Source organism: Falco naumanni, chromosome 9 (assembly GCF_017639655.2).
Source record: "Falco naumanni isolate bFalNau1 chromosome 9, bFalNau1.pat, whole genome shotgun sequence".
Taxonomy (NCBI): Eukaryota; Metazoa; Chordata; class Aves; order Falconiformes; family Falconidae; genus Falco; species Falco naumanni.
Genome location: NC_054062.1, coordinates 38,266,256 through 38,290,031, shown reverse-complemented (window position 1 = coordinate 38,290,031; position 23,776 = coordinate 38,266,256). Strand labels below are relative to the sequence as shown.

The following is a 23,776-nucleotide window of genomic DNA, read 5'->3' as shown; positions in this document are numbered from 1 at the left end:
AAAGCACATGCTAAGCAGAGCTGAGATAGAAGGCTTAACAGGAGATGGAAATACATACAGTGCTTGCTTTCTTCCTTCTGTTGTGATATATTTTCTCTCCTCTTTTTATGCAAGGAGAGAACTTCTATTTAACAAAGAAAAAACTGAGGTTAATCACTGGTTCCCAATGTTCACCCTCACCAAAGGCGGAGCGGCATCAGTAAGAACAGTGTATTTGCACAGACAGCACCATCATGCTGAGAATCGAGTGGGAAAACAAGTCTCTGAGATTTGGTTGTACTAGTTGAATGAGACACATTCTTAGCCCAGTTTTGATCCAGAAATTCCATCGAGGTTATAATAAATACTTCCCAGAAAATCTTTATCAAACCTTGCATACAGCCATACTCAGTTTGTACTTTGATGAATTGATAGTTCCCACCTAAGAACAGGCCTGGCTGAAAAACTGCCTTTGACCCACACTGATCAAGCAAAAATCTTGTGGTAAAGTGCACTGACTCAGCACAAACTTACCAGAGCTATTGAGATAGCAGGTACACACTTCCATGTCTGCCTTCACAGAGGTGAAGAAGTCTCAGAAAAACTTCAGCACAGCTAAGGTAGTTCATGAATAATTTGACTTCTCTAAGGAAAAAAAAAAGTCTCAAAGACTAATGATTCTTGAAGCTACTCTGATGACATCAAAGACTGGAAAACATCAAATACAGTGGCAGCAAACAGAAAGAATCCATCCCTGTGGTATCACTGCATGTTACAGAAGAGTTTAACCAGCTGGTAAAGGAAAATTTGAAAAAGGAATATGAAAACATAATATTAAAAAAATGCATACATCATATTGAACCATTAATTCGACTCATTCTGCAACGTGCTTGTGTCTGCCAGTGCTGTGGCTAATAGAGAGCGTATGAAACTCAGAATGCAATTAAGTCTTTGAGGAAGCACAGTTGGAGGCTGTAGCAGTTTCTATAGCAACCTGAAAGGCTCAAGACTAGTAACGGGAGATTAACTTAAAGGCAAGATAAGTACATAAATATAGCTCCCATTTACCATTTTCTCTGCTTCTAAATGGGCAATGTATTTTTTATTTAAACAATACGGAAATGCAGTCAGATGTCCTACTTGTTACTAACTAGGGCAAAAATAACATTTAAAAAATCCTGTTAAAAAAATTCTGACAATTTCAGAATTGGGGAGTAATCCAAACTTCACTAATTAATTCAGTCAAAATGGAAAGTGCTGAACTTGAATGCTGCCAGAAGATTAGAACAAGCTTTCAAGATAGGGAACATGACAGTCGTAATAAGAGTTTGCTGATGTCAATGCACTGTATGCTTATGAACAAATCCTCTCGATGTATTTTTCTGGATTATGCTTCAGATCAGGTTTTGAGTCTTCAAACCAGCGAGGGCAAGATAAAGAAGAATTTTTGTAAGCATTACAGACCTTTTTTCTTTCTTTTTTTTTTAAATACTCTCTTCAGTAAGACAGACAATATTAAAGAAACCTTATCCAATATTTTTCCTGGCACACAGGAGGTTTCTTAAACCCTATTTAAAGGTTCAGTTGAGATTGTACTCACCCTTTTGAACTCTTGTGCACCTTACATACAAATTAAAAAAAAAAAAAAAAAAAAAAAAAAAAAAAAAAAAAAAAAAAAGAAGTACATGAAAGAGGTTCCCTGGCCACACATCTGTAGTGCAGCCAATTGCTCTCACTTTGGTTTACTTCATCATATAAAAATAATTGATATATGCCCAAGACATTCAGGAACATGTATGTATCCAGGAAACAAACATATAGTGACAACACTACCACAGGTACTGAAAGCAGTTACGTTAGTTACATAGCTAGTCCAAACTAATTTAGCCTAACCAGTCTGACAAGTAACGCAGAGCCAGTACTAGCACCTCTGCACAGCACTGGATTGTCCTGCACTGTATCTGTTAGCATCAGACTAATGAAAGAAAAATAGCACTACCACTACTTCACTACTAATTGGTGAATTAACCAGGTTCATGGTTAATTCACAATGTGTTCCAAGGATTACAATGGAATACCTGCCTCAGATTAACACAAAGGGTTTGGATTGACACAATCATGCCTTCAAAACCTCCTATGATTTTATTTGGATGGTGAGCTTTTTTGGTTGGAATTTATTGAGTTGTTTCCTATTTAAGAGGAAAACGCAGATACCCTGTGAAAATGTCAAGAAGTTGCTGTTATGTAATTCAAAATGTTTGTTTCACTTCACTGAAGATATTCCAGCCTGCCCATGATAATATCTAAGCACCACCTAGAGAAATTAAACTGGTATATCATTATTCACAATGCATCATGTTCTTTACTTCTGCTATGGTGGGAGGTTGCCTGTTGTAGGTGCAGAGCATGAGAAAACATTAAGTGAATATATTTTGCCAAGAGCATACTACATTCCCTGCCACAAGTAAAAAAACAGTACTCTTCTCCGCAAGATCATTCCAGAGTCGATACTGTCTTTGCCCAGGGAGCTCCACCACATCAGCTACATAAATCAGAGTAGAGGTGATACAGGGATAACAGCTGGGCACTAATCCATTGAGGGCTTTCAGCATTTGGACTAAGGCCTTCAATCTCCACCCAATGTAACTGACAGGCAATGCAAAGCATGAAATACACTAGGATTTTCTCCAACATTTTCCCTTCCTAGGAAAAAAATTATCTAAAACAACTCTGCAAGAAGAGCTGTAGAACGAGGCTGAGATGCATTGAGGTCGGGAAGAAACCTTGCCATCCCTTTCAATTTACAAGGCAATTTACATCACCTCCATCAGTACAACACCTAATTTATTAAATGACTTCTCCTTGCTTTAGTGTCATGTTAGTCAAAGAGCCAACAGTTTAACAGGTGGGAAGTGGATCAGAGTAGCCAAATGTTTGTTCTACCTTGTAACAGCAACAGTTTCAAAGAGGTATTTAACACTTTTACACTTTCATGAAAAAAAAGTTGGTAGAGAGGGGGAAAAGGGTAAAGGGTATAGGGAATACTTGTAGCTGTTTGAAGTTTCCAGAATTGATATTTTGTTCTGAGTGAAAGAGCCACAATAGGCTGAGATGAGGACACCATTCTCAACTTCTTCATTGAATCGATTTGTAAGTTGATACCAAAGGATTAATTTATCCTTCTATTTTTCACTACTAGTTATTTTTTTCCCCCTTTCAACTAATTTAAAAGCCAACATTGGAGACCACACAGGGACAGCAGCAGCCCTTCAACTCTGAAGTTAATTTTGATTAAAAAAAGAAATCCCATGCTATATAAAAATTTCAAAGAAAGGAACATTACATATTGTAGAATCTATTAAGTGTGAAGAAGTTGAAAAGATCCATCATTCCCCTCAGTATTCTTAGGAACTGATCTGTACTTTAACTGAAGTTAACATATCGCGCTTTGAAGAGTTTCTTTTCTAGAGTAGCTGTGGCAGTGCCAAGCTTCTCAAAAGAGATAGCTTAATAAGAAGATAAAAAATACTGCCCTCCTCCTCTGCACATAAAGTTTTTTATACTTTTTCTTTGGTTTTGACTCGATATGAACTTCTTTAAAGAAATACAGTAGGCTTCACTGGAGGAAAATGCAGCAACCACATTTAGAAATCCCAGCTATTAGCAAAGGGTTTAAAAACAGAAATCAGAGCAAAGCTTTGCAAAGGTGTTTGTGGTTTGTTTTGGTGGTGGTTTTGGGTTTTTTTTTGTCGGTTTTTTTGTTTGTTTGTTTGTTTGTTTTTTTTTTGGGGGGGGGGGGGTGTCTGTAGATCATGGAGCACACTTTTCAGAAACAGCATTTTGTGAATTTTAAGCATACAAGTTAATCAATCTCCTCCCTGTTTTTCTATAGACTTCAGAAACAGACTTCATAAAGAACAACAATTACACGGATCTGGATTTGCTATAGACATTAGAAACAAGTAGAATTTATAAGGAATGACATCTACATGGATCTGGATTTACATTTCATCTACTTAGGCCCTCTCTGGTCAGAAATTGCAACGGCTTTGCTACCACGTGAATACAGAGGACAAGGAACATTGAAAAAGAAGTCACCACTGTTTGCTGCTGGTAATAAAAAACTCATGCTCCAGGCAGATCCAGAAAGAGATTTTGTTCTAGTTGACAAGCTTGCCTGCAACTACAAAGTTGCTAGAAGCATCTTTATTCTAAAACTTGCAAGAAGAAAAGACTATTTTCTTTGTAACACACAAATTACAAAGGGCAGGTGAAAAGCAAGGCATGCACAGCTCACTGATTATCTGGGGTACAGCAGCTTGCTGGTCTGTTGACAGCAGTTTTCACAAGTTGCTTAAGCTTCTGACATGAACCGTGCTTAGCGGTTGCAAAGGGTAATTACATACAGCTCTTTACCGTTCTACAGCCCATTTAGTATTAATCTTGAATACAGCTTATCTTCCTCTTCTCCCACCCCCCACCCTATCCCGCACTTTGGGTAAGCATGGAAAGCATTATGGAATATAAATGATTAGCAAAATAGCTAGGAATTTGTTTAAACTAAAGAAACATGAAAGCAGGTGTTGGAAGAAAAGTAAAGCAGCAGATCAGACATTTAATCAAAGAAACATTCTGTTCATCCATCATTCCTTGCAATTAGGCAGTGGATTGCTTGCTATCCTTTCCTAGTGAAAATATGTAAAAGACAAACATATTTTTAGAAGTACTGTATGGTTTTGAGTTACAGAGTGCTGCACATATCCAAATTGAGTTAACTGTTTATTATTGTTGCATGATCCTCTTGTATTGACTGGTGAAAAAGATTATGAAGCTCAAAGCTACCCATGTAATTTCCAAAGAGTTTGAAAGTAAAATTTGAAAGTAAAGAACTAAAATACCAAGTAAAGAGTTCTAAATCATAATTTCTTCACTTTATCTCCACCACAACTCTATAAAAATACTAAAGCCATCATATAGATGCTCTGGTAGACCAAAATGTTTCTTTCCTTTCCCCCCGCCCAAGTAATTATTTTTTTCTTCCAACGTAGTCCCATTCAGCTTAATGTCTTGGGTGGGGGGAAAGAGAATATAAGTAAACCACACAAAAATCCTAAAGCTACAGAGCTTAGGATATATAAAGCACTCTCTGTCATCTCCAGTCCTCCTCTTACACCCGCTAAGCTTGTGTAGCTTTACCAATCCCCTGCCTGCAGGATTCTACACAGAGATCAGTCTGTCCCTGATGCAGCACCCAGGCCCCTCTCCTGCCTATATCAGGCAGAGATCCCAGCAGCCCTCATCTTGCTAAACCTCTGTACCTTTTGGTCACCCCACGGGCAAGATGCAGAGGATGTTTGTTTTAACCTGTGGATTTGGCTGTCTACTCTGCCCAGCTCCCCATGCATGGATGCTGGTATGAGGAGTCTCCCAAAGTAATGGAAAGCTGAGCTCCGACAGCTGCTCTCACATGCAGCCCAGTGACACCAGCAATTTCCAGAAAAAGCCCCAGCTGCATACTAGAAGCAATGCTGGATCGAACAGCAGCAGCCTCTCCAGTATTTCTTTGTCCTAACAGCTCACAGGAAAATTCAGCCCTGACCAGCATCCTTTAACAAGATCATGTCCAGGCACAGCTGACTACCCCACCACTTGGCAGAACAGCCTAAGGCCCACACTATTATTTCTTTACTAGCCAGAATCCTTGCACATCTGCAGTCCTCTGGGAACAGGACAACATCTAATTTAAGCAGATGGTCAGTGAAAATTCAAAGGTCCGAATTACGGTTGTTGACTGAACCTCATCTTCAAGCATCCATTTAAATTACCAGACACACGAGCCGACCCATGCATCCAAAGCCAAACTGCAGTAATGTTTGTTTAAATTAAAAATGGTCTTTGAACTGACTAGAAATGCATTTGGAAAAAAAGCACATACAGAGGTGTTGTGTTTATTTGCTCTTATTAAAACTTTCTGAAGTATCACATTGGTTTTTCCATAATATTCTTTCAGGCTTTTTCCACTTAGTCCTCACCATTTTTTCCACAAATCTTTCTTTTTTCTTTTTTGGGGAAGAAAAAAAAAAAAAAAAGTAATCAGTAAACCAGGACAAGTTGGACTAAACTTTTCTAACCATGAACCCTGGGGCACAGGTATAGCATGCAACTTCACCATAAATATCCTTGTGTTTCTTCCGGTTTTGGCTCAATTGCATTTGTATTTTTATTACAGGCATATTTCAACCCTTTCCTTTTTCATAGCAAAATAAAAAGGTACCCAGTATTTAGTTTGATAGTTCTGGAAACCATTTAGCAGAAATGCCAACTCATGAACATGCATCGCAGAAGCAAAGAAATTAAATACTGCAGCCTCTGCTCTACAACAAAACCCCAAATAAACTGACAGTGAGTGAAACTGTGTTAGGTTATAACATGCTAATATGCTTTCAAGATTCAGCCAAGCCTTTCTGCAGGTAACTCTGATAATTGCTAGCCCTATTCTTTTCTCAATTTGTGTTGTTTAAGTACTTAAGCATGTCTGCATATTTTCTACAATAGGTGAAATAAACTAATTAAAGAAGAATAAAGCAGTCTAGAAATTGTGGGGGTGGGGGGCAGCTTGAGGGGAATCTGTGCATTCAGAATATGACTATTGTTGCACAGCTCCGCAACTAAATACAATTAAATTAACTACAGTTGAATGGAAAATGGGACTTTCTTATTTTGGTAGGTTTGTGGTTTTTTTTTCTAACAGTGATTTTTTTTTTTTTCTGGTTTGTATTTTGATCTACATTTCTTGCCTGCTTTTCTGAAAACATTTCTCACTCCCATCCCTAACCTTGCACGAAATACAAAGCCACTAAGGGTTTAAAATAATGTCTTTTTTCCCCCCATACTATTACAGCTAATGACAAGTAAAAAGGCTGAAATATTTTGATGCTGACATATAACAAGCCTTTCAGTAAAAATACTTCTAATTTCCCAAGGGATAATTTTCCTATCAAAGACTTCTCTTTTGATGTTTGTTGTTTTTTTTTTTTTTTTTTTTTTTCAAAAAGCCCTGATCATCAGCAAACAAATCAAATTGCTCATGTACACCAAAGGAAAAGGAATATGAAAGTGGTAAGAGGTTTCATTAGTAGTCCTGCTGAGGTAAGGAAGGTGACATGAGCATAAAATAAAAAAGGCTTGCATTTCGTAATGGTTTGGAGGTGAATTCATACCCTTCCTTTATGCCTGTCTGATATCAGTTAATTATCTGAGGAAGGAACAGGCTGATGTTCTGATACATTACAAAAATAGAAACGTAGTACCTAATTTTAAGATAGGTACTCAGAACATATTAAAGGGTTATGTTCAAAGGAAAAAACAGCTCTGGAGTGAGAGAACAATGCTGACACCAAGTGGAATAAAATGCTACCAGCTCCCTCCTCCATTGCAACCTTGAGATGCCTGAAAATCTTAGCTGCAAGTCTTAGGTTCAGGTGTTGTGCTAAATTTTTTAAACATCAGGAGAAGAACACACAGATCCTCTGAAAGTAAAAATCTGTGTTATCCTAATGTGTACAGTAGCTGATTATATATAATCCTCTTCCTTGTAGTGTAGCTGATCTTAATTAGAAAAGCAACTGGCTGCTGCTCTGAACACATCAGCTGTTACTCTCCTCCACAAATTACAAATAAAATTCCTTAATATGTAATCCACATAAGTTCTGTGAGTCAGACTACGGCAGGAGCTTTTGATATGCTCTGTTCACAGCAAAACTGAAAATGAGCATTCACAGCCTGAAAGGTAACAAAGATGAGTCTCCACTGAGTTGGTTTCTTCACAGCATACTCATTCAAAACATATTTTCCAAGCCAGGAAATGCCTGTATCAGTGACCGGTTTTAGAAAGACATGCCCTCTCACACACTTCATATGGTTATTGAATGACAGACAGTGATCAGCATAATCAGCATCAGTGATTCAGAATCAGTGGTTGCCTGAGCTGTCCCCATAAACAGTTTCAGGGTTTCAGTTAGACCAGCTTCCCTCTTCCATGCTCAAGCTACTTGTTACAGTAAAGCACAGCTGACAGTCTGCTTCATGTCACACAGAGCACACCCTCTCCTGCTGATATTTCTCTCATAGTGCAGCCTTCCCCAGAAATAAAAAAAAAAAAATTACAAAACTCTACATACTGGGGGGAGGGCGAAGAGAGAAAAGCAGATAGCAGCAAAACCCACCATCATAGAAAGGGGTTGAAGTGTGACAGCAGTGTCCCAGAGCACTTGTGCAGCAAGTCAAGACAAACCCCCAGCAATGCTGGAGCAAACATTAAATCAATGACATTCCTTCCACACCCTGCGGTTAGCTCAAGATGGAGACCAGGCACACTTGTAATTTCCAAGTTACAGATCTCCAGTCCAAAGATTAGTCTGCTGCAGATCACAGGCACAGCACAGAAAAAGCACCTTGCTCTCTTCATGCCCTGCTCCCTCCACCAACAGGTAGAAAGGCTCTGGCACTGAAGACCTAGGAGTAACGAGGAGTACTCCAGCTACATCCAACATTTTGGTTGTTTCAAGTCACACTTGCTAGGTTACAGCAGTTTTTATCAAATCCTTATGCCTACTGTCAGCAAAATATTCTGCGCTGCTTACCTAGAAGAAAAAAACCTTACATCCTTACAATCTATTGTCCACAATTTTTGTTGAGATCTCAGTCCTACTTTGATACTCAATGTATGGCATTTTTTTTTATCCAGTCTTCTGGTCAGGGCAGTGTGCAAAAACAAAATTCAAACTTAATGTTTAATAAGTCAATGTTTTGCTAAATTCACAAAGGTAGGGAAAATAGTCTTTCTGTGGAATAGGAAATAATATGAAGAAGTCTTTCTATAATATAAGAGCAATCCCTACAGAAACGTTGACAAATCTCCTGGTAGTTCACATGGTACACACGGGATTTGCTATGCTCACATCGAAACCCATCTAAAAGTTTTAATTGCTAAACAAAGAATTTAAATGAAAGTAATGAAGACCTGTACCAGTTTAAATTTAGGAAAAATTGTTAAAAGCCACAAATAGGAATTGGAACTATGTTCCCTTATCCAAGAAAAATTATTTTGACAAGCCAATGGGGTTTAATCTGGAAATTTCGGTTTACTAGATCATGAGATAATATCTGTTTGGTTGGTTGTTCATTCATTCTGAAAAGTTTCAGCTTTCAGTCCACAAGCATTGTTATAGGACTAGCAAAGGAAAACATCAGTTAAATTATTCATGTCCTCCAAACTGAGGACCATTCATTTGGGAGACCACAGTTCTTTTGTATGGCAACTTCAGATGAGAGCAAGGCACCACATTTTTTTCACAGAACAGGTTTGAAGCTGAAACTCCATTTCCTCTTTGAAAAAAGGCTAAAAACCTGAGACTGACAAAACTCTCCAGACCACAAAAGCCTTCCCAACAAAACCATAATTTGAGTAGATAAAGTCTCAATTAAATATTTAGTTGTACTCTTCTGACCAACTCCAAACCACACTGCAGTTTCAGAAATTCACTAAGGTGTCTGTGGTCAGCTTGCAGGTCCAGGATACTCTCCAGGTCCACTTCCCCAGCCCCATGGATCTCTACGATTCCTTTATAATGGGGTTCCATAATTGTAGGGAGTAGCTACATATGATCCAATCAATAGGTAGTCCCTGCAGCCTTGCTGATATAAAGTGAAGCAAGCATAAAAGGACAAAGAAAAATCAAGAAATGAGACTCATTTCCTCAGAGTGTAGGCTTTTTTTCCTAATGTATCTCATGCTTTAATGCAGATACATGCAGTAGCTTGTACGTACCCACAAAGTCATGCTTCTGTTTGTTTGCAAGACAAAGGTAGCATGCATAATTAAGAAAGGATTTATTTTTTACTTTTGTACACAAGGGAGATATGCAAAAATACTCTTGGAAAAAAATTCCATGGTCAGCTTTTATCTAGAACATTAGATTCAGAAATTATGAGGGCAAACAGCATGACAAATTGGTATTTGCAAGGTTTGGTTCATAATTTAATTACACTATAGAAGTTAGGATAATCTTGTACACCTCCAACACATCCAGTGATAGACTTCAGGTTAAACACCGTTATCTGGAGAGGCCTCAGGTCAAAACAAACACTGCAGTGTCTAACCTCTTTTTATTATTTCAGCCAAACAGGAAAACTGATATAGTACCAGTGCAGTTTGTGAGCTAGCACAGAAGGTTATAGGACAGCTTTAAATGTTAATGGATTCATAAGGGGAAAATTAAAAAAAAAAAATAAAACCAATAAAAAAAACTAAAAGAAAACTGGCAGGATTTTACACTCCAACTCTATTTTAAGAAGAAGAAAAAAGTACAACACAAAATAGCCAGGAAAAAGGACAAGCTAAAATACACAGTACCTTGGATATATCCTTTAAACACCTATCTTTAGATGGAAAAGGGGGCTGTGATTAGTCTACTATCCAGCCCAGGGTAATAGTTCTGAACTATTAGACCAATGACTTTCAAAAACCTGCAAATTCTTCTCCCAGTCTGTCAGCCTGAATCAGCCTGCAGATGTAGAATAAGTGGGATGACTCCCAGCACTTCAAGATACTAAGAGCTCTGCTCGGGAACAGTCAGTCTTGCCCATCTGAGCCTACAAACAACACAACGGAAGGTTAAGCCTGTGTCAGCTGTATGGCATGCCTGCCAGATTGGTATAGCTTTAATTTGTTAGAGTTCAATTAATTAGGATAACATATAATGTTGAAGTGGGGTAAAAAAAAAGGCACCCTGACAACAACAACAACAAAATCACAGGAATTAAGTAGTCCAAACGCAAGTATCTGTGTAAATGCTTTAAGTTATTTCATGAGAAACAGCCAATAAAAGCAAGTTTCATTTCCAGGAAGCAACAAGGGATCTGAGCCAGGATTGCCATTTCACTTTTTGCTTGCTATGCTGGAACTAGAACATGCACTTTTCAATATGTTTAGTTTGTAAACCTAACTTTGATGTTTCCAGTTTAGTGGACTTTGAGTAATTGTTATATTATGAAAGATGAAGGGTACCTATCCAATGTGCTGGGTTTCCTGCCAGGAATTACAAAAACAAGATCAACCACAGAATACTGAATTCCCTTCTCACCCACAGATGGGATTTCTTTCATAAGCTTACCTCAGAGCAGGAGAGTGCCTCATGGCTATGCCTTGTCTGAGGTTTTATTAAAGAACTTGAAAGGATCTTTTCAGCAGATTTCTTTCCCACATCACCACAATCCCAGACAGACCGTGACATTTTGCAGAATTACAGGGAGTGAAGTTGCTTCTGAAACAAAAGCACTGCAATAGAAAGCCAGGTTTCCTGGCTTCTCTAATACTGTTCCAATTTTCTTTAGCTACCGATGCTTCTTCTAGCCTTGCAAGCAGAAGGTGATATAATAGAATAGCTAATATTTTGATCTTGCATGCTCATTTGAGTATAGGTTGCAGGAATTCTCGAAGGTGGTAGTGACATGGGACATCCTCAGACACTAGGGGAGCTGGAGGCATGGGCTCCAACACTGTGTTTGTGTGAAACAATCCTACTTTTTAGATTTTGGGGCACGTCCTCTGACATAGCAGGAATATTTTAGAAACGTCCTTGTGTCAGTGTATTCTGTTCTCTGTTCCTATGGCTATACAGCATTTATTTTAAAAGAGAGGTTCCAAAGAGTATTACAGTCTCAATATTGAGTTTAGGATATATAATAGGCTCTAAATACTGAATTTGACTTTGTATTAGAAGTCTGCCAGTATTCCTTAACACCGATACTTGGAGAAAGAAGCCAGGAAATTAAGGAGTCACAAACATGAGCACCATGATCTACAATTACATGCAATGCAAATTTCTTTCATAATCCTTCACTTAATCTGGCACACCGCTATCAATCTAGTCATGAACTGCAAGGATGCGTGGTAACTGCATGGTGCAGTATTAAACTGTAGGTTTTGCTAAAACCTTTCCTTCATGTCTTTTTCTAAAAATCAATTTCAAGTTAAGCAGCGAAGATACATCACATCACAAACTGAAAACAAGACGTATATAGACTCTCTTCCTAAACCATCATGTTTCTTCCACTGAGAGGTTTTTGGAAAAAAAAAAAAAAGCAAAAAAAATAATTGCAAGTACTAACAATGTTTTAGAAAAAAATATGCCTAAGGGGAGTCTGAAACATACACAGTGAGCTCTGGAAAGGAGAGAGAGGTTTGACCTTTCTAGTTTTTGCTTTCCTGCATTGCCAATTTATAGCCAAACACACACACAACATTAAAAGTGCTTCACTGAAGGAAAAATCCAGTGATTTTGATCTAACAAATCTTGGCATTAAGATATGTAAAGTGGAACAACTTGGGATTTTATTCTTGACCTTTTACTTTTGCACTTGCATTTTTTTCAAAATCAGAATTTTAAACACTCAGGTTTCCCCTCTAGCTTAGGCATATGATGCATATTTACATTGCTGGCAACAAGCTATAGTTATTCATTACACTATGAATAAGTAAATATATTTCCCTTTGTAGGTTCCAACCAAACGAAGCACTTTTTATTACTTGCTGAACCGATTAATGTAACTTTCTTACCTGAAGGCCATTTGCTTGTCTCTGTGAGTAACAAGGGTTCAAGTCAACAAAGAGCATCTCATGGTGTTGAAGCAAATACAGCAGGAGGCCATTGTAAAGCCTTTGCTCTTCACAGGCCAAGGGACTAACAGGGATCCTAAGGGAAGAGGAGATGGATTAGGTTTAGGAGCGCTCAGATCAGTGGCTAATGGTGAGTCACAAAGGGAACCCTCCAATACCCAAGATAATTCAGCAAAGCCTTTTATCCAGTTGGGCGACTGGATAAAACAGAGTTCCAGCCTCATTCCCAACAAGCAATTGTTGGGACAGGGACCAGCTAAATTTGGTGGGTTCACAACACTGGAAGCCTCAGACTGACGGAGCCCCAGTTTCCTGCAGTGTTTCACAACACAGTGAATCTTTGAGGCAGCTCAGCAAAACAGCTAGAACCTGACAGTAACTCAGATATGAAGTTCATAAAATCAAGGATGAAGAGGACAAAAAAAAAAAAGTCCTAGAAATCTGCTGTCACTCACTGGCATTGGGGCTGTAAGAGTGTAGTTTTGTTCTGTCTTAGTTTATGAAGGTAAACTTTGATGGTTAGAATGTCTTATTAACAGGACTTCCTGGAAAAAAAACATTAAGTAAGAAATTTCAGTGTAATATTTTATAAATTATATAATGATTCAGTGTAATAATTTATAAATTCACAGACATCAGGCACATCATGCAGTGGAACTTCCAGATGCTCCTATTAACAGGTTGTTTTTTCTCTTTCTTTCTCTCTCTCATTTTGTAAATAAACAATATTTTAATTATTACTATCCACACAAGTAGATTAAGTTGGAGTCATTTAATTAAGGTCGAGGGATTCTTTATACGGGATTCTAATCTCATTCCGTGAAAGACCTGTGTATTCCCCCCCATGAACTATTTGGAAGCCCGAAGGACATTTACATAAATGCTGTTGCCTTAATCCAGCTTCTCCAGCCTTGCTGCACCAAGTCAATTCCACCCAGCACAATATTAATATTTAAACAAGAAATTAAACTGTGGAGACATACACACACCACCAGTTTTCTGTATGTTCATTATTCGTTATTTTAAAGTACAAATACACTGGGCCCATTCCAATTGCTTTAACTCATGTTCTTCTTTTGTAAACTTACTGTTGTTTTATGAGAACTTGAGTTTGGGCTTATTTTGAAAGAAGATGATTTAAGCAGAGTTATACCCAGGCACAATGTAGACAGATTTATAAGATAAACTACTGTGTCATCACTCCTGTAGCGTTGGCCAACATTTCTCCTCCTTGGATTCCTATCCTTAGGACAAACTCAGTTTCTCCACAGGAAGCAAGCCTGCATGTAAAACCTCATTGACTAAGCAACAGCCTTTCCCTCATACAACAATCCTAAGAGATTATTCCTTGCTTACCTAAATATTAACAGACTCAACTCATAGGCCATACAAGCAATCTTTTAGCCCCTTGTCTGTCTTTTTCAGCTTCTTTCTATAACTCAGACACACATTCCTGAATCCATCTCTATCAGCTCTTCACTCCTTAATAGCAAGGAGCACTCCGCATGTTCTTCATGAAGACAAACAGCTCTTGCACTACTTACTGAGTCCCACTTTCCCTTTCTAACAGTTCTGGGTGCCCAGTTCTCACTTCATGTTAATAAATCCAAGCTATATTCAGGGATGCGAACCCACAGCTGACTACAAGTATCAATGTCTGCTCATCCACAGACATTCATGGGTGGCAACAGATGTGTATTCCAAACATAGAAAATACATTTTTAGTTTCCTCTGCAGCCACCTTCCACAATGACTTTCAATTAATTTTGTAAAATAATCAGTTCCTGCTTTTTAAGATACTTCTGCTGCTGCTAGTAGAAAGTCTGTTATCAGGCTGAAAATAGGGGACCCATGTTCAATCACTGCTAAATCCAGGAACGCTTTCCTAGGAAGAGCACAGCTGCTGAAGTATATTCTGCACTTCACCATGTAATCTGTTGTAGTAATGCAGATCAAACACAGGAGAACACTCTACAGTTAAGAAACAATTAAAAACTGATCATCAGGAATCAGCTGCTGGTTTCCTTGAGTCTAAACCTTTCAAAGTTGCTTTTCCACAAAGTACAAGTTAGAAAAATCCATACGGTCCCTTGCCTCAGCCATGTTCAGGAGATCTGCCAAGGTTCCATGCTGGCAGAGGCTTACTGCAAATTCACAGAAAGAATGAGTCTAAGTGAGCAAGAAGCAAACAGCTGGTTTGTTAGCATCCTTGTGCACTCATGCAAGAATTACTTACTGAGGTTAGCAGCAGAAATCTTTTTACTAAGATGAGGTGTAACAAAATATCCATCAAAATTTAAGTAATATCAGTTGAAACTCTGACAAAAGCAAAGCAACGCATTCTCCTTGGCATTTACAGACACAAGGAGGACATGAAACATCTCACAAGAAGATGGATGAATGGCAACAGAAATAAATACTTCAGAGGACAAGCAGAAAGAAATCAACAGCAGAAGCTGATAAAAGAATGGAACTTAGCAAAGAAAGGCTAGGGAGTAGCCAGCCTGATACTTGAGCCACAGTTATAGTTTTGGTCCTCTTAACTACAAGGAGGTGAGGACATAAAAGCTGCATCATGCAAATGTTAACACTGAAGTCTCAAAAGATAAGAAACAGATGCCAGGGTCAAAAATCTAAAAGCAATGTGAAAGGTGCTGGTGGAGCAACTTAACAGCAGCAAACATAGCTTAACTCAGTCTCATGGGCAAAAAATAGCATGAGGGAGGAAAGCCAGTAGAAGAAATCAGAAGGAGCTGGTTTGCAAAGGAGACTCAAGTAAAATCAAAACATTTTACTTAGTTACATTTTTTCTGAGACATGTCTTTTCTTATTCCCACTTTGGGTCCTACCACCCTGACCAAGGACAGGAAGCATATATACTAGTATTAAAACAGAATCCTTCCAATATGAAGATGATTTTAGTCAGATATTCAATACAACCAGCATGAAAGAAGGGACTGCAACAGATTAAAAATAGAAAATAGCTTATTTAACAATCGGTTTTCACACAACGGTATTAATTTTAAATGTAGCAAACTAATGATAATAGGAGATTTCTGTGAGCTTCTAACTAGAATTCCAAAATAATATCTGGGCTAAGGCTTATATTTTTTGTGTTGCAACTACAATAGTTACTAATTGTGAAGTATATGCAGTTTAGGCTTGCAAGGTATAATAAGCAGCAAGTTTTATATTCTAATCATATGTCCCCAAGGCCCATATGTATTCTGTGTTCCAACTACCGAATATTACAACCCAGTCACTTCACTGAAACTATAAGAATGACAGGTCTCAACAAATAGAAGTGTCAACAGACTACAACAGATGATAACCATAGACAGAATTTACACTTGAATAGATCAAAAATTTAAAGTAAAAAGGCTTATAAACAACTTAGTTTATGTGTTTAATGTCAAAGAAGAAAGAAAGAATTGCAGAAAACCACGGATTGCCAGAATACATGCAGAACAGTTTTAACACCTGCGATGAATTAGTGCCATAAGTGGAGCTGATATTACATCTAGAAGGTTACTTCCAACAATTGCATGGGGTATCTACATTTCTGCAGATTAGATCTACAGCTGTTTTTTCAATAACCTTCATGCTCTGACTGAACTACTGTAGCAAGTACTACCCAACATGTCTCACTTTCCAGTGAATCTATATTCTGGTTGCCAAATATTTCATAACATACTAGCTAATTGCACGAATCCTTGCTCTGAAAGGCATAAAGGATATTTATGATTTTATTCCCTGTGTCAGCAGATATGGTTTGCCACATTAAACTACCTTGAATTTTGCTGCTATACAGGACAACACAAATGGTTTACTCTGAGTCATAGCAGGAAGTGGTACAGCAATCTTGCTGACAGAAAATGCCAGTTGCAAGTCTCTCCTCTCTGCCCAACCACCGAAGAAGAGATTTTTCATAATCCTGGGAGGTAACTCTCCAAGAGCAGCACTAGTCATACACTTTACAAAAAATGAGCTCCATACTTACCGCTTTCTCTCCCAGAGCTGGTGAGATCAGAATGACTGTAAAAAGCTAGAGTTAATGTTCACAGGGCAGATATACTTCTATTTATGGTAGCGGTGTTGTCTTGTCAAGTCACTGGGAGGGAAACCCAATGCTGACCATTTTCAGAGCTTCTCAGAAAGGTCATTGCCACAAGCATTTAGTTTAGTACCAAGTGTACTTTAAAAAAAAGAGGGGCATGCTCAGAAGTAGCTGGACTGTCTTCCAAAACAGAGCGGGATGCTTAAAAACTGAGACAGCTCACCAATCAATAAGGAGGCCTACTGGATTCTTAGGCATGGATACAGAAATCAGTGGCCACAGGTTCAGACAATTTGGGAAAGGAGATAAAGGAAAGTGTGTGTGCATGCACAGAAGACCCATGTGATAGTGAAGAGGGCCTCATGACAGAAGAGTGACAGTCTGTGCAGTCCTTGTTGAGTCAGTGTGGGGAGAAGAGGCTAGATTTTCGGTGAAAGCCTTTTGGCACCAGCCTTCTACCTGTTTGTTCTAAGTATCACGACACAACTAATCCAGATGCTGGGTAGTAAACTTCATCTGCCTACGCTCATTTAATGATTTTAGCATGCAAACTTTAAGGAACTTGGGGTTTGGTTGCAGAACTCCTTTGTTCCATCACTGAATATCCTCCGTGGTGAAGCTTATTCTCACAGGAGCAAATGGTGCAACTCTTACCACACTAGATGACGTTAGATTCTTCACCCTAGCTGTACTTTTGCTAAAGTAAGGGACCTTTTACTTATATCACCTGCGAAGGTTATATGCTGGTACCTCTCATGGTAGGCCCACAGAGCAGGTAAACAGACACTAACATAGAGACCTACGGCAACAGGAGCAAGGTTTAAGATCACAGCTCCCCAAAACAAAGCCTGTCACTGATTTCTAATGGGCTTGGTACCAATTTTGCTGAATACATCTTTTTAATAACTAACCTGGCTTGTCATACAAAAAAAGCACAAAAAATACTATGCTTTTTTTATGGCTTAGAAAATACTAATTGTTAACGTATACGCTTTGCAAAGCAGCATTGGTTTATAGTTCACATTAAGCTGGAATGGCTATGACCCACTAAAACAAAGGTTGACAAATTGTTAGACAGGTATAAACATTTTACATCCCCTAATGTCAACATGAAGGATAGGCTAAAGAACAAAATTGTTCCAGCTTCAGTGGAAAATCCTCCATTAACAGATCACTCTAGGCTGTTAACTTCTCACCACCTTGTCTTGTATGACATATGCCCTCCCACTTTTCTCTTTTAGCATCCAGTTATGCACCCACTCACCATCATCCCAAATATACCTTCTCTAGCTTCAACCAAGCACTCACAGTTTGCAGGCTCAGCTAGCCTCTGCTCAGATGTCAGCTTGCAGTTTAGTGGCAAAGGCAGAATGAGTTACTTCTTTTCCTTGATGAAAGAGATTCCTTTCTCTGATACCAAATGCTCTTACAAGGTCAAAGTCAGCCTTAGCTTTTCGGAATCAAGGCTAACAACTAAGCAGCCTCCACAGCCAGCACTTAACTTGACTAAGAGGAGTAGTTCTGATTAAACAGCTCTCTGTCCCTCATGCCTTTTCTCTTCAGATGGTTTCTTACTTGAGGCTGAACCTGTGCAGTCAGTGCCTAACAGGCTGAAGGTGGTCAGCCAGCTCAGAATCTGTCACACCTACCCATAATACACTATATAAACAATTAACTTTCAAAATGTTCCACTTACTAGCGGACATACGGTTATAACAGAAAGCCTCATTGTAAAGTGTGATCTATTTAAAGTAGCTAAATAGCAAGTACTTACTTGAACAGAACAGGTCCAAACACAATGGCTAGGTTTTCCAGAGTCATGAAATTCACTGCACTGTGTGTTGCTACCTTTAACAGGAAAGCAGACAGGAACTGAAGAAGGTTTTGATGGGCTTTGGGCAGGCAGCCGAGCAACTGTCTCAGGTTCTCTATGCATTTCATTGTGTGGATTTTGTGCTCTGGGGAAAAAAAAAAAATTATGGCATAGATATGCCTAATAATAACAGAATTTCACTATAGATATTATTATAGATCTGAGAAAGAGGGAAGATTTTAAAATATATTAGAGCAAGTAGATTAAATTTTGACAACTATTTTCACAAATTAATATTTAAGTATGATGGATTTTCCAGATGTTGAGTTTTATATACAGTTTCTGCTATTCTTCCTGCTATGATGGAATCATCTAGCACTTGCTACTTTTTTAAAGGAATTACAGACAGTAGTCATATATACCTGAATCCTTAAAGCTGCCTTTAAAAATGATACAAAATTGTCAGCCTTGACTCTCCCCAGAGATTTTACACATGCTGTATGATTCTCATTAAGTTGAATAAGAAATTGTACTCTTTCAGCCCAACATCATCTTCATTTCCTGACTAATTGGTAGCTCTCACTCTCAAAACATTTTTGCTCTATAAATATGCAACTGTAGTTACACAAGAGACATTTAAAAATCTATATTGGGGATACTTAGCATTTTCTTGGTTGTCCTTCTTCAAAGAAGAGTTACAAGGCAGAAAATGGATTCACAAACAACTCTATTTGATCAGCAGTTCAGAATTAGTGTAATAAAGTCTCCTGGTTATTAGAACTGAGATGACATACTGCTCAATAATTGGCAGCTGATGCTCAAATTTGCCATAGATCACCAGGATGCATCCACATAGTTTTGACATTGTGAACAGCAGATCATGGCCTAAAGGGCAATTTTAGCCCTAAAAAATACATTTCATAAAGGCAAAGACCCATGGCACTCAATGTATTAATGTGAGATATAGAAAAGAAGATTGAGAGGGGAAAAAAAATATTTAAAAAACAAATAATAACAGCAAGAATATTCAAGGTAGTTAAAACAAGGAGTCTGCAAAAAAGCCCTGTAGATCTTTCAGTATGGACTTTCATAGCTCACAAAAGTCACTCCTTTCCCTTTTTTCCTTCTTTTTTTTTTTTTGGTAAACACCTACATAACTTGGCACCTCGCAAATGAAGTTTGAAACCTGTAATCTAACCCACAAAACCCACTTATTCATACGCAAACACCTGAATTGGTTATCAGTCAAAACCACTGGGCAGGATGTCTGAATGCATTAGCTCAGTCATTACAGACATGAATAGGGAAATAGACAGTGTATTGCCGTAGGTACTTATCTTGGCTTTGCAATTTGAATGCCTCGTGCTGCTCCACACACTGCTGTCCAAAAGTACTATAAGAAAACTAATAAGAAGTACTAAATAGGAACAAAAAGGCTCCTGTACAAGGGAAACTTAAATAGAGAGAGAGGCTTCAGCCTGGAAAAGAGAGAAGTGAGGCAGTGGCTATATAAAGGCACAAGCAGCATTATGATGGTGATTAGATTAGAAATAAAAATGTTATCTCAGTAACGAGTAAGGTTTCCAATTTAAAAAGAAAGGATGCAGAAGCATTCTCAAAGAATACAGGATTAGATTACAGAATGCCTTGCCACAGGATATTGAGGAGTCCAAAAGCTTTAATGAATTCAGAAAAAGACTATAGACAACTTCACAGAAGACTGGTCCATCAAAAGCAATTAAATATCAGCCTTGGGTCAAGGAAATTTAAATCCTTGCTTATAGGAAGGTGTAACGAACACATTATCTAACATTGTCAGAGAAAGAACAAAAGCTTGAAAGCTGTCTGTTCTGTACCTTGGAAAGTTTTTAGCAAGCCAGAACTAATGTTGTCTGGAAAAACAGCCACTGGCATTTCTTTCAGAAAGAGCTTCAGGAGACTGGCCACAGAATCAACATCTCCGTCATTAATAAGGTCAACTTTTTCTCCTTGATTGTATTTCTGCTTCAGTTCCTTGATTTTACTTACTGAGCCACTGATTCGAAATAAACCAACACGCTCCAGACCTGTTTAAGAAGAAATATGAAACAGTAAGCAGCGGTCAGCTGCATTACCACGTGCGACAAGAACTGAATCTCAAAAAGCAAGAGCTCCTTTAAGAAAGCATAATAACTGTAAAAAAAAAAAAAAAAAAAAAAAAAGAAAAAAAGACAAAAAAAAGACTTTTCAGCAATTACAGCTGAAAAGTACAGCTTAAACAAAGAATAACAATTTTCAGAGACCAGAGAAAACATGAACTTGCCAAATACTTCTAGGTACTCCACCATCTGTGTCACAAGGAAAGGAACTCCACATTGCATTGCATCTGGTATGAGGGTTTCCAGAGGGACACCAAATGTGCTGCTTTCTCTGCCGAACTGTAGAACTGGTGAGACTTTATTTGTTGTGTGCCTGACTTGAACAGAAGAGAACGATTTCTGGGGAATAAAAAACCAGGCAAGTTAAGAATAATAAAAGCAGGTTTCTGCTTATAAGGTCCAAGGGTCTTCAGTAAAATTATTGTTCTCATTAAAGCATCTTAGTACAGATTTTACTTCTACTCCATGTTCCTAAAATACCACCAGTATGTATTTTCTGCAGAGCTGAGACAGAACCTGTAGTAGAGTAAATCCTAATCAAACCCACTCACGCCTACATTCTGAGGAAAATGGAGCCCCGGGCCAAGGCAGATGCTCTGTTTAGGACAAGGAGGTGTCACTAAACCACTTCCCTAAGAAAATGTCCAACAGTCGGGAAAAAGGCTGACCAAGTGCTGGCACACAGCCTTCAACCCCAGGAAATCTGTGCACGTCTACCTCACTCATGGCGATAAAAATGTGCAAGACTCATGGAGAAGCCAGAAGAGGAATTTAAGCAGCAGCCACGGCATGAGCCTGGTAAAGGGTTCCCATCTGCTCACCCAGTTATTCCAAATTTCTTACCCCAATAACCAACGCAAAAACCTACGTCATAAATCGTGAACAACCTGCACTCGGGAGCTGCTTTTTCATCTTGGTCAGACAGAGAGGCTGCACGGCACCTGGGCCCAACACTACACGGGCTAAGGCGGGGGCGGCCACGGGGCCGCGGGCTGGCTGTGAGGAGGGGCAGGGCTGCCCGGGTGGGCGCGGCCGGTTCTGGCCGGTTCCGGCTGGTTCCATGGCCAGGCCCGCTGAGCCCCTCAGCCCTGCACCTGGCGCCTCAGGGGAACGTAGGTAAGAAATGGGGAAATGCTGCCTGGCCATGAGGAGCCCTCACTCCCTTATCCTCTTCTACCCCACTGCTGTGCCTTATAAGCAGGTGACATTACCCACGGTGCTGCAATTTGTCCTCTTTTTCAGTCACAAAGGAAAGGACACACGTCCACCACACAATGAGAGCAGAAGTACAAACCAGGAACACCCAGATTTACCACTTCTGCATGAGAAATATTCAAACAGTATCTGCATTTCATTTTAAAGGGGGGGTTTGATTTTCTTTTTTTATTTTGGTAGCGTTAAGCCAACACATTCTAAAACTGGGTTCCTCTTGAACATTTTTATTATTATGTTTTCAGAAGTAAAAAGGACAGACTTTCCTGTAGGCCTGTGGCTGCAGTACTACAGAAGAGCTGGTTTTCAGCTCATCAAGCACACAGCTTCTGTGCAGCTGCGCGCCGGCGCTGCAGGCAGCCGTGTCCAGCCACACTGCCATGGCAAGGGCACACAAACACACCGCAATACCTAGACCCCATTTCACTCCTCTGGTACATAAGCAAGCTTAGATCATGATGTTAATGCTAAAGCATTAATAATTATCTACAAGGAACCAATATCAGCATGCACCAAATGTATTTTACAGTATTTTCATATATAAGCCACGAGGTGTTTAAAAAAGCCTCTGAACTATCCATGATATATTACTCTTAATACCTCCTCTTTACAGATGCAGCAGTTAGGCTGGGGGAAGAAGCACAGCCTTCTGCGAACAAAGAAAGGATGTAAGAAGGACTCAAGAAGCCAGGTTTAAGTTCACTTACGCAAATTGAAAGGGAGGTGCCTGCTCCCATATTACTGCAGGAGAGTGCCAGTATTTCAGCTGTGCTGCTCAGGAGACACCATCACCTTTCTTCCCCTCACAAGTCCATGCAGTCCAGCCAAAGCCAACTGCAGCCATTACGCTGTTCCTCTGTAATTAACTTATCATAGCATAATTGCTAGGCATCATCTTAATCAGTAGTTTCACTCCAGATTTTGTTGAAGGTAGAAATTAACTGCTAGTGGAAGTGGATTCCTTATAACCAACACTTGCCTCCGGAGGCACAGGCACATTGCACAAGCTGAAGGATGTGTTGCCATCACGAGATGTTTCCATAGCACCTAACACACACAATGGCATGGCTTCCTGAAGCATGCTGGTTGTGGCTTGATATTTACTTTTGAGTTTTGTTTTTTTCCAATGCAGGTTTGCAGATATTCATAGTATCTGCTGTCCATTCTGCCTGCTAGCAGTAGCAAATAAAGTATTTAGACATGGCCTGCAGTGTATAAATACTATAGATACACAGTTATATAATACCTGCACAATCATTTTGGTAAGCACACAAGCAAGAATCCATCCAGCCTTTGAAATGTGCAAGATGTAGATGCTGTTAAGCCCAACATCTATTGAAAGTCAGATACAAAGCCCCTCCTAGGAAATAAGCCACACTGAAGCAAGCTATGTTGCAGTTTAATCTAATTGGGACAGAGTCTTAGTATAAATTCGGTATACATACATATGAAACAAAAACAAAACACAGAAAGCAAAGATAAAAAAGCAAAAAATACACACACTGAGTTAGACCCCCTTGGTGGTGTGCTATAAAAGCAGGAGTTAGTCTGTCAGCATGCCGGAGTGCCAGTTCACCACAGATGGCAGAGACAATTCCCTCTGCCTTAGCAGAGGGAAGACTGCTTAAAAAATAGTGCAGAATTTAAGCCCACTTACCTCTCCACACAATCCCACGATGAGGTCTGGAAATGCTACGGCTTAAGGCTTTCTCACCCTACAATTTGAGGCTTTCCTGCCCACCTGGCATGAGAAGAGACCTCACAGAGGTGATTGGCCTTGTTTTCACATTAGGGCATGCCAACCCCCACCACCCAGGTGCAGCTAGGACATGGCTAAATCCCCCAGCAAGTAGGGTTCATGTCTGGACACAAATTACTCACTGCTGGCTCTAGGTCTG

The 23,776-nt window shown here is 39.2% G+C and overlaps 1 protein-coding gene across 1 annotated transcript in view; it reads right to left on the bottom strand.

Annotated features, from left to right (window-relative positions):
* FAM13C (family with sequence similarity 13 member C) overlaps positions 1–22,615 on the bottom strand; it is a 130,500-nt gene extending 107,885 nt beyond the window's left edge. The window contains exons 1-5 of the mRNA XM_040607268.1: positions 22,586–22,615; positions 20,831–21,005; positions 20,385–20,594; positions 18,490–18,673; positions 12,599–12,734 (exon numbers count right to left, since the gene is read on the bottom strand). Coding sequence (XP_040463202.1) covers positions 12,599–12,734; positions 18,490–18,673; positions 20,385–20,594; positions 20,831–21,005; positions 22,586–22,615 — 735 coding nt within the window. The remainder of the gene's footprint in view (positions 1–12,598; positions 12,735–18,489; positions 18,674–20,384; positions 20,595–20,830; positions 21,006–22,585) is intronic.
* Positions 22,616–23,776: the final 1,161 nt, after the last annotated feature.